At 41.5% G+C, this 15,000-nt stretch overlaps 2 protein-coding genes across 2 annotated transcripts in view; both read right to left on the bottom strand.

Annotated features, from left to right (window-relative positions):
- il10rb (interleukin 10 receptor, beta) overlaps positions 1 to 7,284 on the bottom strand; it is a 16,742-nt gene extending 9,458 nt beyond the window's left edge. Inside the window, exons 1-2 of the mRNA XM_062535408.1 lie at positions 7,093 to 7,284; positions 850 to 976 (exon numbers count right to left, since the gene is read on the bottom strand). Of these exons, the coding sequence (XP_062391392.1) occupies positions 850 to 976; positions 7,093 to 7,153 (188 nt within the window). The 5' untranslated portion in view covers positions 7,154 to 7,284. The remainder of the gene's footprint in view (positions 1 to 849; positions 977 to 7,092) is intronic.
- Positions 7,285 to 9,320: 2,036 nt separating this feature from the next.
- LOC134079078 (interferon alpha/beta receptor 1-like) overlaps positions 9,321 to 15,000 on the bottom strand; it is a 21,044-nt gene continuing 15,364 nt past the window's right edge. Inside the window, exons 11-12 of the mRNA XM_062535248.1 lie at positions 14,430 to 14,587; positions 9,321 to 9,856 (exon numbers count right to left, since the gene is read on the bottom strand). Of these exons, the coding sequence (XP_062391232.1) occupies positions 9,581 to 9,856; positions 14,430 to 14,587 (434 nt within the window). The 3' untranslated portion in view covers positions 9,321 to 9,580. The remainder of the gene's footprint in view (positions 9,857 to 14,429; positions 14,588 to 15,000) is intronic.

The raw sequence follows: 15,000 nt of genomic DNA, 5'->3' as shown, positions 1-15,000 counted from the left end.
GCCACATGATGAAAGGCAGAGGTTCTAAGGTTCTAGGTCTGGGCACATGATGAGAGGCAGAGGTTCTAATGTTCTAGGTCTGGCCACATGACGAGAGGCAGAGGTTCTAAGGTTCTAGGTCTGGGCACATGACGAGAGGCAGAGGTTCTAAGGGATCTAGGTCTGGGCACACGACGAGAGGTTCTAAGGGTTCTAGGTCTGGACACATGATGAGAGGCAGAGGTTCTAGAGGCTCTAGGTCTGGCCACATGACGAGAGGCAGAGGTTCTAAGGTTCTAGGTCTGGGCACATGATGAGAGGCAGAGGTTCTAAGGTTCTAGGTCTGGGCACATGACGAGAGGCAGAGGTTCTAGAGGCTCTAGGTCTGGCCACATGACGAGAGGCAGAGGCTCTAAGGTTCTAGGTCTGGGCACATGATGAGAGGCAGAGGTTCTAAGGTTCTAGGTCTGGGCACATGATGAAAGGCAGAGGTTCTAAGGTTCTAGGTCTGGCCACATGATGAGAGGCAGAGGTTCTAAGGTTCTAGGTCTGGGCACATGATGAGAGGCAGAGGTTGGCAGCAGCAGGTTTCACAGCTTCCGCTATGTGACATCAGCCCGCCACAAGGAAATTGCATTTATACATTTCTAGTGTTCTGAAGAGCACATCACATTTCCTCTACATGAATATATACCTTCTTAATTTGTCTAACAATGTTTGTGTGTGTGCGTGTGTGTGTATTGAGAATGTCTGTGTGAATGTGTGTGTGTGTGTGCGGTTGTGTGTGGGCATATTGAAGCAGAGTTTGTTTGTGTACAGTAAGTGTGTGTGTGTGTGTGTGTGTGTGTGTGTGTGTGTGTGTGTTCTTACGCCAGCCACTGTGTTGTAAAGGTCACATGGTTTCCTGCAGGTGCTCCAGTCCAGTCCCACAGCAGCACGTAGTGTGTGTTCAGCGCCTCCACCCTCACACACACAGGGGCCTCCACGTCTCCGCACACTACACACACACACACACACACACCACACACACCACACACACCACACACGCACGCACGCACACACACGCACACACACACACGCACACACACACACACCACGCACGCACGCGCACGCACACGCACACGCACACGCACACGCACACGCACACGCACACACACACAGAGAAGAAATAACAGGTGTGAGAATACAGCCACCAGTATTTAGAGACGGCAGATATATTTACACTCAATCTCCAAAGCTTCATGGACACTACACACACACACAACACACACACAAAGCGTCACAATCATGTTGACAGCACATACACTCTTCATATAATAGGACGAACAGCACTTCTGCTGTACTCTGAGTAGAGGCCTATTCGGACGGGATTAGTTTTATGGAGTGACATCAGGTAAAGTAATAATTACCAGGTAATGTAGTCCCGTCCGGACGCGCCATGTCAGTAAACATAACGGAGTATGTCGGTGACATTTACAGACACTTTTACCTTCCGTAAAACGGTCCGGAGTAATTACCTTAGGTAATATTAATCCCGTGCGAACGCGACCCTCTGTAAAGATGTCTGTAATATTTCGTCACATCCTGATTTGAAAACAATTCCACCATAGTCTGAATGAAAACATAATATGCTGTGCAGCTCCTAATAGGACGTTAGCTAGTTTGCCTAATAGCTTGATGTTAGCCATTTCAAACTACTTATGGCATAACATAAAGCTAACGTTTGCTAGTTTTACCAACTTGTGTAGTCTTTCAAATCTGAAAATGCCGCACGTACCTGACGCAAAGTATCACGTGCACGGTGACGAAGATGTGACGGCAGAACGTAAACGTAGTTACTCCTCCCATGTCAAGTAAAATGACAGAGATGACTGGTCCCGTCCGAATTGGACATTTCTATTACAGAGGTCATATGATAAACCTGCATTACTCTACGTCCCCCCATAAAACTAATCCCGTCCGAATAGGCCTAATGACTCATCACTTGTAAAGCTTCAGAAGTTGCTGAAGGAACCCTAAACACCCCCCCCCCCCCCCCCCCCCTCAAACAAAACATTAACAAACAAACAAACAAACAAACAAACAAACAGGCAGAACATGGCTCACCTGCTTCTCACCTGGTTATGAACTACACCAGATATCAGAGCGAGAGCACATACAACATATTAATAAATAATATCTATTGAACTTTGAACTCCGTCTTTATTGACTACATCAGATATCAGGGCCTCTTATTTATTCATTCATTTATTTGTTTATTTGTTTGTTTGATTGTTTGTAGCATATCTTTGAAGTCTCTGAGCGAAGTCTTTGAACTTGCAGGTGGCAGGTCTGTTTCCACAGAGCACACATTAGTTAGCCTTCACACACACACACACACACACTCAAAGACTCAAACACACTCCCACACACACAATAGCCAGATTGCAAAACTTCAATCCAGACATATTTGCACCATCCTCCTCCACAAGCACACACTTCCTGTTGGACAAACATAGAAGTGTTGTGAGGAAGTGAAAAACTTGCTTCTCTTTTTTGTCTTCCATGAAGGATGGATGAAGGATGTCAGATGCATGTGCACGTGTGTGTGTGTGTGTGTGTGTGTGTGTGTGTGTGTGTGTGTGTGTGTGTGTGTGTGTGTGTGTGTGTGTGCGCACAAGAGAGAAAGGGATCTTAGTGTAAAGTGTTAGGTGGTTTCTAGTGTGTGTGTGTGTGCGCACAAGAGAGAAAGGGATTTTAGTGTAAAGTGTTAGGTGGTTTCGTGTGTGTGTGTGTGTGTGTGTGTGCGCACAAGAGAGAAAGGGATTTTAGTGTAAAGTGTTAGGTGGTTTCTAGTGTGTGTGTGTGTGTGTGTGTGCGCACAAGAGAGAAAGGGATTTTAGTGTAAAGTGTTAGGTGGTTTCGTGTGTGTGTGTGTGTGTGTGTGTGCGCACAAGAGAGAAAGGGATTTTAGTGTAAAGTGTTAGGTGGTTTCTAGTGTGTGTGTGTGTGTGTGTGTCTGTGTGTGAGGTATTTTAGTGTGAAGTGATGGCAGAGTTGCTGTGCGTTCAGACCAAGAGCAACCAAAACAGCAAAATCGCCGGAAGTAATTAACTTTGAATGGGGACGAGCGACTATAGCGACCAAAACGACCTAAGTGACCAGCGTCAAAACTGGGGGCGACCAGAGCGACCAAAAGAAGTTAAAAACAGTTGAACTTTATTAAGCTATGACTCGTTTCGGCTGCAAAACACTGACAACCAGTCGGAATGCAGGAGTGCTTCGCTTGTGTGGATGCTTTAAACGAAATCGAATGTTCAAATCTCTCACGTCATGAGCGACTTGCGCGACAAAACTTTTTGGCTGCCGCATTTTACCAGCGTCAAAAGCGACTCTGCAGCTTTGGTCGCTCTTGGTCTGAACGCACAGTTAGAGTTGTAGTTGGATGGAGACGACTTAGCCCATTACGGGGAACAGACTACGTCTGTCATAGCAGTCAAAATCATTATGAGGAACAGATTACCTCTGTGATAGCAGTCAAAATCATTATGGGGAACAGACTACGTCTGTGATGGCACTCAAAGCGCACTCAACATGGCAGGACTTAACTAGCCTAGCACTCCTCAACATGCCAGGACTTAACTAGCCTAGCACTCCTCAAAGTGACAGAAGAGCTCAAAATGTTCCCATTACATGTTGTGACTAGTATAATTACAATAGACTACAAATGCCAATGTAACATGAGAGATTGATTTTCTAAGCATACTGTCCAGAACTGGAAACAGCCTGTTTCGATCTCTCGTCTATCTCTCGTCAGCAGGTGACCAGCTCGATACTCTGATAACGTGCCGGAGTTCCATTTATAGCTCGATATCATGATCACACTGCTGTTTATGACGTATCTAACCACACACTCGCACCTGTTTATGATGTACATGTATAGGGGTCAAAGGTGCCCTCCACCTCTCTCTGACGCGTTTAGCTCCAATCAGCCCTTCACTTCAGCAATACGTTCCAATCACCACATCAACACTAGCCCTGCACCTCAGCAACACATCCCAATCAACACATCAACACTAGCCCTGCACTTCAGCAGGGACAGGGCTGAAACGATGACATGAACTCGTCATTATGCGCTAGAACTGCACTTGTGGAGACTAATAATGCTTTTGATAAATGTGGCAAATCTGGCAATACTTGCATGATGATGAAATAAACATTTTAGTGAAAGAGGATTGACCCCATGTATTTCTGTGGAGGACTCTGAGTGTTGTGTCTCCTCAGTGGATAGTCTCTGGCTATAAGAGCTGACCTCATTCATCTATCTTTTTTTAAGCATATTTTTGGGGGCTTTTGCTGCCTTCACTGGGGCAGGACAGCGAAGAATGACAGGAAGCGAGTGGGAGAGAGTTGGGGTGGGATCCGGAAAGGATCACGGGGCGGGAACCGAACCCAGGCCACCGGCGTACAGTACAGGTGCCCCAGCCAGTCACGCCACAGCTGGGGCCTACCCCATGTGTCTCCATAATAAAGTCTTTGGCTATATGAAGTAACTCCATGCATTTCTATAGAGGACTCTAAGACTGCAGTGTCTCCATAATAAAGTCTCTGGCTATATGAACCAACTCCATGCATTTCTATAGAGGACTCTAAGACTGCAGTGTCTCCATAATAAATCCTCTGGCTATATGAAGTAACTCCATGCATTTCTATAGAGGACTCTAAGGGGGTATTCACACCTGCCTTGTTTAGTTCGATTAAAACGAACTCAAGTTCGTTTCTTGCTTGGTTCGGACCTTTTTGACTGGTGTGAATACAATCACTCGAACTCTAGTGCGGACCAAACAAGCGGACCGAGACCCAGCTGAGGAGGTGGTCTCGGAGCGGTTCCTATCGAACCCTGGTGCGGTTCGTTTATGGTGTGAAAGCAGACCGACCTCGATCCGACCCAGTTACAGAAATCTACCTTTTTTGGATTTGACGAGCTCCCGTAGTTTTTGCGCATTATGGGAAATGTAGGATAGCTTCGTGACGCACAACAGCTGTAAGCAGCAGTGGGCTAACGCTTTTTTGCCAACAATAATTTGATTTTGCATCTCCTACCCGTTCCGTCTTCCGTAGGCCTGCTGTTAGCATGTTGGACACACATGAGAGCTCTTCTCAGCTGTTCTGTTGCACGTCTTCGTCGTTGCAAAATTACGAGCATGATTGTTAAACTTGCATCAAACGGTCTTGACGCTCAAGCACTTCTGCAAAGCTGTAACTGTATAAACTATATTGCTAGGATAATAACGAGTACAGTACGCAAACATAGTATTTACGTGGGCCAACTTTGACTTTGGCTTCCTATTCTTCACCCCACCTACACGTTTACCAGCCAATGGTTGAACGACCTTTGCACATGTGCTTTTGTTTATAAATTCTGGTCCGGTTGCAATTAATCACGGTGTGAAAGCGAACCGCACTAAAAAAGAAAAAAAGAAAAAGAAATTGGTCCGGAACAAATAAGTGAACTAACGGACCTTCCTGGTGTGAATACACCCTAAGACTGCAGTGTCTCCATAATAAAGTCTCTGGCTATATGAACCAACTCCATGCATTTCTATAGAGGACTCTAAGACTGCAGTGTCTCCATAATAAAGTCTCTGGCTATATGAACCAACTCCATGCATTTCTATAGAGGACTCTTAGACTGCAGTGTCTCCATAATAAAGCCTCTGGCTATATGAACCAACTCCATGCATTTCTATAGAGGACTCTTAGACTGCAGTGTCTCCATAATAAAGTCTCTGGCTATATGAACCAACTCCATGCATTTCTATGGAGGACTCTTAGACTGCAGTGTCTCCATAATAAAGTCTCTGGCTATATTAACCAACTCCATGCATTTCTATAGAGGACTCTTAGACTGCAGTGTCTCCATAATGGCAGAGTGCCGGTGTTCTGGTCTGAGTACGGTTTGCATGATGACATGGTGAATGATGTGGTGGTCATGTGACAGGCCTACCCACAAAGACAATCACTAGGAGCAAAACATGCACACGACCAAATGTTCAAAAGCAGAATTATTACTATCATTACTACTAGTCAGAGTGCAGCAGAGGAAGAAGGAAGCACAGAAGGGAAGTGCATGATAAACTAGTGCAGATTAGTTGCGTTAGGACGGTAGAAGTGTACAGAGAGGCAATATACTTTTACGATAGAGAGGGATGCCCCTATTGTGGTGGCACTTGACAGATCATTCAACCATCAGAGGACAACAGGTGAAGAGAGTCGGGATTGTTTAGAGTGTGTGTGTGTGTGTGTGTGTAGAAGGGGTGTGGTGGATCACAGATGAAGATAGTCGGTATTATCCCATGTGTAGGGTGTGGCAGACCACAGATAACGAAGATGAAGATGAAGATTAGCTGCGATGTTAACGGGCGGGATCAGGATAGGCCCCCCCTCTCCGTCTTGAACTGCTACCGAATAGGCTACTGCGTTGTATTCCACCGCTGATGATTGCAACAGGGTAGGCTCAGATCGCATTGTTTACCAACTGACAACTCACGTAGGTCCAGTAGGCAACCGACACAACAACGCACTTTATTCAATAGATCATAGTGTATCGGTCCCTGGTGTTCGTTTAGAGCTGTCCAACCTGGAGTTCTGACTCGAGCGATACATTAAATCGTCATGTGAATCGCCATGATTTCACTAAACTTGACGAAGGCCAGCTGCAGTTGCAGCGATATATTGTTATATTAATATTATTAGACTAATGGGTACAATCAAACAACGGTATCATTCGCTGACACAAAGTAAATGGCTTGATTCTTAGCTATCAAGTCAAGCGAGATGGTCGAGCATACACAAGTTAGCGTTACACAGAATAGACCTGTACAGTAGGCTAGGTTTGTTTTGCTAGAGATGACATTTGCTAGCTAACTTAAAGTTAGCATTTAACCACCGATACCCTAAGGTAGCTTAGGCCAGTTCACAATGGCGCAACAGCGACATAACTACGAACATGTCCTTCTAATTTGATACATTAATCTAACATTTGACATCCAGCTAAAATACTGCAAACAGCAAACAAGAGTGACTCATTCACGTTCACGTTAGCAGGCACAACAAGAAAAGGAGCATTCTTACCTCTGTACGAGTACGCCAACAGCAGAAAGATCACATATTCTAACGGGATAAACGCCTTCATCCTCGAAATGTAGTAACCTTATTGAGAATGCGATTTCAGATCATATCATGTTTTTTCACTTGACTTGACTTTCACTGCTACTTTGCGCTCATGTGCGAGCAAGCAAGCCGCTGCCTGCGCAGTGTGAACAAGCCGACGTTCTCTCTCATGTTGTCATGGGTGGCGCTTCCGGCTGCGCATGCGCAGTTCCTACGCTGCCAGGTAAGCTGCAGTCAAATGTTATTTCCTGTAAAGTGTCTGATCTACAGCACGCGTACAGTCACGTCAGAGACGGGTTATGAAGGTAACGAGACTACCTTTGGTCACGAGTCATATTGCCGATACCACATACCGGAGTTTGTTATTGCCTACGGGCTCAGATGCGTGATACCACGGGTTGTTTTTCATACTACTAGGTCACTACTACAAAACAAAACAAAACAAAAGAAGGCAAGGCAATTAAAACATAGGTAGCCTAATGCACAGTAGGCCTATAGCCTACTGAGTCCTTAGATGAAATAGGTCTCTCGTGTCCTTTTTAAATGTCACTATTTTTTTGTCACTTTTCTTCTTCTGACTTCACTATCTTTTTAAAGGTTTTCTGCAATTGTTGTAGAATTGCTTTCAAAAAGTTTAAAATGTTTACCATGTTGTAAGTCGCTTTACCAAATCATAATCATAACTAGAAAATGTAATTCCATGGAAGGAATTACCATTGCATGTAAATGCAAAAAGGTTGCTGACTGTGTAAAACATTGTATTAGGCCTATAGTTAAAAAGACAACTAGGCTACACAGAAAAATAGATAAATAACAATAACCCAATTACAATTCCACTGAAATTACTTGGAAAGTCACATTTAAAAAGTGATTTATGAAAATGCATCAAAATTGTGGATATAGGCTATTATGGAAAATAACTTCATTTAGGCCTATTAGAATTTAAAAGACTGAAATGAAGTTGCCAACTTCAAACGAGTTGCAAGAGCTGACACTTTAGTAGCCTACAGTGAAACGACTTGTAGGATAGCATATAGCCATATCTACACTAATGCAGGTTAAAAGTAGGACATAGGCTATAGACTAAAGGCCAGTTCAAAAAGATTCGCGACGGTCTGAGACGGTTGCGGAGAGCAGTTGCGGCGGTGTGAATCAAAAGTTGCAAGCAGTTGCAAGCAGTTGCAAGCCGTCGCTAAACATTCAACATGTCAAATCTTAGTTGCAGAGTTTTAGAACGTCGCTGGTTTTTAGAATGTTGCAGCTCGTCTCGTCGCGGATCTTGTGTTTGAACTGGCCTTTAGACACCATTGGAATACGGAATACAATCTCAAACAACGCCAATCAACGATGATGCAGCAACAGGTAGGATATCTAGCAAATGTAACGTTAGCTTACAGTAGGATATTTTATGTAGGCTGGAGGAAGTTTGGTTGTCGTTAGTACAGTGTTTACGTTGACGTTAGGTTGTCTTTAGCTGTTGATAACGTTACCGAGAGCAAACCGGTTAGGCTACTGTAACGATATAAACAAATCAAGTAAGGAGTAGGCTAGCCTAACAGGAGACAAGACGATAACGTCCTGGTTTACAGCAGCTGCAGCTGTTACAGCTTAATGAGTAGACGTAATGTAACATTCACGTTTAGCCTGGTTCAGCGCAGCGGCGGTGGCATGGCTTTGGATCAGAGATCCTTGATTACTGACAGCTGCGCACTGACGTAACAATTAATCTTTGCCGCCAAAGGGTCTCAATGTAAACTCTATGGGAATTTTAATTTCTTTTATCGTAAATATCTCAAAAAGTATAAAGTTCACACATTTGAAAAATCATAGAACAAATCTCCATTACAAGACCTGTGTAGGAGTGTTTGAATGACGTCAAACGGTTCAGTGGTTTTAGAGCCTTTGATCGTTGATTTTGGTCGGAAGATATAATAAGAAGAAGAAGAACAGTGATAACAGTACATTGCATTGACATGCAATGTAATTATTGCCAAGTAGGGCCTATAGGAATTTGACTTCAGTAGGCCTAGATGTTTAAACTCTCAGAATAGAAATGTAATGTAATGTCTATAGACTGCCTGCATTAAGTGCTGCCTTCATGTGAGTGTTGTCTAGTGCGAAACCAGAATTCAGAGAAACCCTATGGAATATGTACATCACATTTTCAAATATGTAGGCTACGCAGAATCTAGACTTGTAGAAAATGTTTTATTAGGAAAACTAATTTAAAAAATGTGTACACTGTATTAAAAATGTTCACACACACACACAAACATAAACGTACACTTGTGCACACTCAAGCGCATGCACACACACGCACACACACACACACACACACACACACACACACACACACACACACACACACACACACAGATCAGATAAAGTATAAACGTAAGGGATCCATCAGTATAAATATCCTTCATTCTTTCATATAAACAACTGATGTTTACAATGGTAAACAGGGCTCCATCTCATCTCCCCCAGCGTACATGGCTCCGTCCCCCACACCACCTCCTCCGTCCTGCTCTGATTCCCCCCCTGCCCCTCCCCCTGCCTCCCTCTCCAGCTGCTGCTCCAGGAGTGGCTGGGTGTGGGAGGTGCAGTGCAGCCCTCCGTCCAGCAGAGGGGGCTGTGGCGTGTCCATGATGATGCTGAGGGGGTGGCACAGCTCCACGGGCTGCCCTTTGGCCTGGTCCATCTGAGAGAGGGGGGGCAGCAGCGACTGAGAGAGAGAGAGAGAGAGAGAGAGGGGGGGGGCACTGTTATTCACTAAGATACACAAAGGTCAAAGGTGAATGTGTGCCTTGTCTTTGGTTGTAGTCCAACTGGTGCTGAGTGCTTCTGAGTTTGTTCTTCTGTATCCCTTGTCCTGGTATGTGCCAAACCCATCACATGATCAATGATGAGCTCACGCACTCCAACGCTAAGCAACGGCAGCTGAATAAACAGAGGCCACCAAGTGAACACACACACACACACACACACACACACACACACACACCATAACTGGCCTGGGGAAGGGGGGGGGGCGACGACTTTTCCTTAGTTGCTTTGTTACTATCAGAGGAAGAGACAGGAAGAGAAAGGGAGAGAGACAGAGAGCGAGAAAAAAAGAGACAAGAGAGAGAAGACAGCACAGAGAAAACGAGAGAGAGAAAGAGAGAGAGAGAGAGAGAGAGAGAGAGAGAGCCAGTGAACTGTGGACTCTGTTACCATGGTGTTTGTTTAGCTGAGGTTGGTCAGTATTCTGGCTGGCTGGACAATTCAGTAAAGGTGCTATATGGAGTTATGTATTCTGTATTCTATATCTCATCAAGGTGCTATATGGAGTTCTGTATTCTATATTCTATATGGAGTTATGTATTCTGTATTCTATATCTCATAAAGGTGCTATATGGAGTTATGTATTCTGTATTCTATATCTCATAAAGGTGCTATATGGAGTTATGTATTCTGTATTCTATATCACATCAAGGTGCTATATGGAGTTATGTATTCTGTATTCTATATTCTATATCTCATCAAGGTGCTATATGGAGTTATGTATTCTGTATTCTATATCTCATAAAGGTGCTATATGGAGTTGTGTATTCTGTATTCTATATTCTATATCTCATCAAGGTGCTATATGGAGTTATGTATTCTGTATTCTGTATTCTATATCTCATAAAGGTGCTATATGGAGTTATGTATTCTGTATTCTATATCTCATAAAGGTGCTATATGGAGTTATGTATTCTGTATTCTATATTCTATATCTCATCAAGGTGCTATATGGAGTTATGTATTCTATATTCTATATCACATCAAGGTGCTATATGGAGGTATGTATTCTGTATTCTATATTCTATATCTCATCAAGGTGCTATATGGAGTTATGTATTCTATATTCTATATCTCATAAAGGTGCTATATGGAGTTATGTATTCTGTATTCTATATTCTATATCTCATCAAGGTGCTATATGGAGTTGTGTATTCTATATTCTATATCTCATAAAGGTGCTATATGGAGTTATGTATTCTGTATTCTATATTCTATATCTCATCAAGGTGCTATATGGAGTTATGTATTCTGTATTCTATATCTCATCAAGGTGCTATATGGAGTTATGTATTCTGTATTCTATATCTCATAAAGGTGCTATATGGAGTTATATATTCTGTATTCTATATTCTATATCTCATAAAGGTGCTATATGGAGTTGTGTATTCTATATTCTATATCTCATCAAGGTGCTATATGGAGTTATGTATTCTGTATTCTATATCTCATAAAGGTGCTATATGGAGTTATGTATTCTATATTCTATATTCTATATCTCATCAAGGTGCTATATGGAGTTATGTATTCTGTATTCTGTATTCTATATCTCATCAAGGTGCTATATGGAGTTATGTATTCTGTATTCTATATTCTATATCTCATAAAGGTGCTATATGGAGTTATGTATTCTGTATTCTATATTCTATATCTCATCAAGGTGCTATATGGAGTTATGTATTCTGTATTCTATATTCTATATCTCATAAAGGTGCTATATGGAGTTATGTATTCTGTATTCTGTATTCTATATCACATCAAGGTGCTATATGCAGAGCCATATAAAGAGAGAGTTGCGACAACTCCATTGACGCTAATGTTCCATATTTTCTCAACAATAGTTCCCGGAAGTTAGGATCGAACACTCGTTAAAAGACTGTTATTCTAACGAACAGTCAATCGCTTCCGGGAACTATTTTGAACTATTTGAAGTTACACGAATCACGTCACAAACCGAATTTTCTGTACCCGGTTTGTCGCAACTCTCCCTTTATATGGCTCTGGCTATATGGAGTTATGTATTCTGTATTCTATATTCTATATCTCATCAAGGTGCTATATGGAGTTATGTATTCTATATTCTATATCATAAAGGTGCTATATGGAGTTATGTATTCTGTATTCTATATCACATCAAGGTGCTATATGGAGTTATGTATTCTGTATTCTATATTCTATATCTCATAAAGGTGCTATATGGAGTTATGTATTCTGTATTCTATATCTCATAAAGGTGCTATGTAAGGGATAATGTATAGAACGCCGGTCATTATCGGAAAATAATTCCCGACAGGATGGGGTTTTGCTTCGTCCTGAAGGGAATTATTTTCAGATAATGACCGGCATTCTATACATTATCGCGCTTATTATACGGCAACTTGCCAAAACGAGAAAAGAAACTTATCTCAATGTGTCTTTAGCAATGACTTGGCTACCGTTTCGTGGCTTCTGCTACAACTAGCGGAGTGAACCCGTTGCCATGGGCAGCGGTCATTATACCTTCAGAGCGGTCATTATGCAAAAATAACTGACCGGTAGAACGTTGAGAGGCACATTCAAAGTGCTATATGGAGTTAAGTATTCTGTATTCTATATCACATCAAGGTGCTATATGGAGCTATGCATTCTGTATCACATAAAAGTGGTATACAGTTTTCTTTAAAACTGTAAGTGGGTGGTTGACATGACATGGCCTTTTTTTGGTCCAGAGTGTCAGACTTAAGTAAAGAAATGTCTAATTTGCAAATAAATGTGGTTATATTGTTCAGAAAAACCTGTTTTATATGAACATATGGACCATTCAAGCCAGTCATATTCCTATTTCTGAAAATTTTCAGCCAAACCAGGAAAAGCTCATATGGTGTGACTGTCCCGAGCCCATTTCATAAAGTTTGATTTTGAATAAAACAAAATAAAATGAATATATTTTCCCATTACTTAAATACAATTAATACCAAAGATGTCTACTTGTAAGTCTGTAGTGTTTAAAGTCCAGGCATAATATTTTTGAACAAGCCATAAACAAAAACATTTTGTCCCAAAAATCAATATCATATGGTGTGACCTTAAATTATGTTTTTTAAATGGGCAATTGTGTGGAGACCGTTAGGGATAGGGGGTCCTTTTTCATTCAGGAAGTATAATAACTTCTCAGAAGGACATTGAAAGTTTACCTGGTGAGTTATCTCTCATATTTCTTTCAATCAATCAAGTATTTCCAGCACTCCTATCTCAGTTCCCCTTTTCGCTGTCTTTTGGTGTGACCCATTTTTCAGGAAAATGTCAAAAGTAAATAGTTTTTTGGTCAAAATTATCTTTAAATCTATGTTACCATGTTAAAGTGAGCATATGATTTTGGTCCTAGCATGTAGCCACAAGACTCATTGTTCTGCTAAGTGCATGAAACCTCATATGGAGTGACCCCATATCATATGGTGTGATGGGGTTTTGCTGTCACACCATATGATTTATTTGTCACACTATATGATATAATCTGTATTTTCTTACATAAATAATGTTTTTTTCAAACATATGTTTAACTAATAGTTTAGTGTTATGCATATTTTAGCATATTTAACATTTTGTTAACATTTATTATTTAATATGTGGCTCCTATTACCCAAGTGCTATACAATATCTGGTGGAATTCTGTTTTATAAAGTTCTGAGTTTTTAACAGTGATCCTTTATGTGATAAATTTGTCTTAAACTATGATTTATTGTTTGTGAAATGCATATATTCACATTTTTGCGTTAACAGATTGTTATTTGGTGTGATTTATCATATGGTGTGACACCATATCATTTGGTGTGACATCAAGAAACATCAAGAAATTATGAAAATAAAAAGGCTTTGGGAGTCTAAATCATACAAATCTGAATGGAACAGATAGGAAATAGGGTCAGCAAACATTGTATGCATTTGATTTCTTTTGTATCAAGATATGTCCAAATTAATATAAAGTTTATTGAAAGATTGGGGACAAATACCTTACTTTGTGTATTGATGAATACATATACTGTAAAATATAATACATTTCCACAAGGAAATGCTAGATCTTGATGAAGTAAAGATAGAAGATTATGATACACTGACTCACATAATAAATATATACCCCATCATAGTTTTACACACAATAACTTTCATGTCACACCATATGACAATTTTAGTCACCAACACAAGACATTAGTGAATAAATATGAATTCCAATACAAATTCTAAAAGATCATACATATTTTGGGAATGGGAGAGTCAGTACAACAGAACTAAGTGATTCCCATCCATAATATCTGAATTTTTTTTCAAAAACTTTTTTTCGGCCTAAAACGTCAACCACCCAAATACAGAGCAGCATTTCTTTAAAACTGTAAATACAGAGCAGCATCTTACGTTTTGTGAGGTAACACACACACACACACACACACGCACACACACACACACACACACACACACACACACACACACACACTCACCGGTATGAGGAAGTGCTCTGGCAGCTTGGCTTTGGGGTGGAGGTATCGTATGCCCCGGTAGGAGTACCAGCCCACGCCAAACAGCAGCAGCGTGGCTAACCCCACCAGCACAAAACTCCCCAGCATCACCAGCACGATCTGCCACCCCGCCACCGTGTCTGAGCAGAGAGAGAGAATATTAGTAGTAGTATTATTATTATTATTAGTACCGTATTTTCCGGACTATAAGTCACACTTTTTTTCATAGTTTGGCTGGCCCTGCGACTTATAGTCAGGTGCGACTTATATATTCATGTTTTGAATAATTCCGAAATGAAAGAGGAGTAAACATTACTGTCTACAGCTGTCTACAGCTACAGATGGGCGGCCATTCACGCCTTATCATGATTAATGTAAATCTTTATGGCCTCTGTGTCTAGTTACAGCCTCTGTTTTGGATTTTGTGAATACATTTCTGAATAAATGCGACTTGTGATGATGCAGGTGTGGTTGGTGGAGAGGAGGGAGAGGAGAGGAGGAGAGAGGAGGAGAGGTGAGGAGAGGAGATGAGGGGAGGGGAGAGGAGGAGATG

Source organism: Sardina pilchardus, chromosome 4 (genome assembly GCF_963854185.1).
Source record: "Sardina pilchardus chromosome 4, fSarPil1.1, whole genome shotgun sequence".
NCBI lineage: Eukaryota > Metazoa > Chordata > Actinopteri > Clupeiformes > Clupeidae > Sardina > Sardina pilchardus.
The sequence above is the reverse complement of the archived record's forward strand: the minus strand, read 5'-3'. Positions and strand labels throughout refer to the sequence as shown.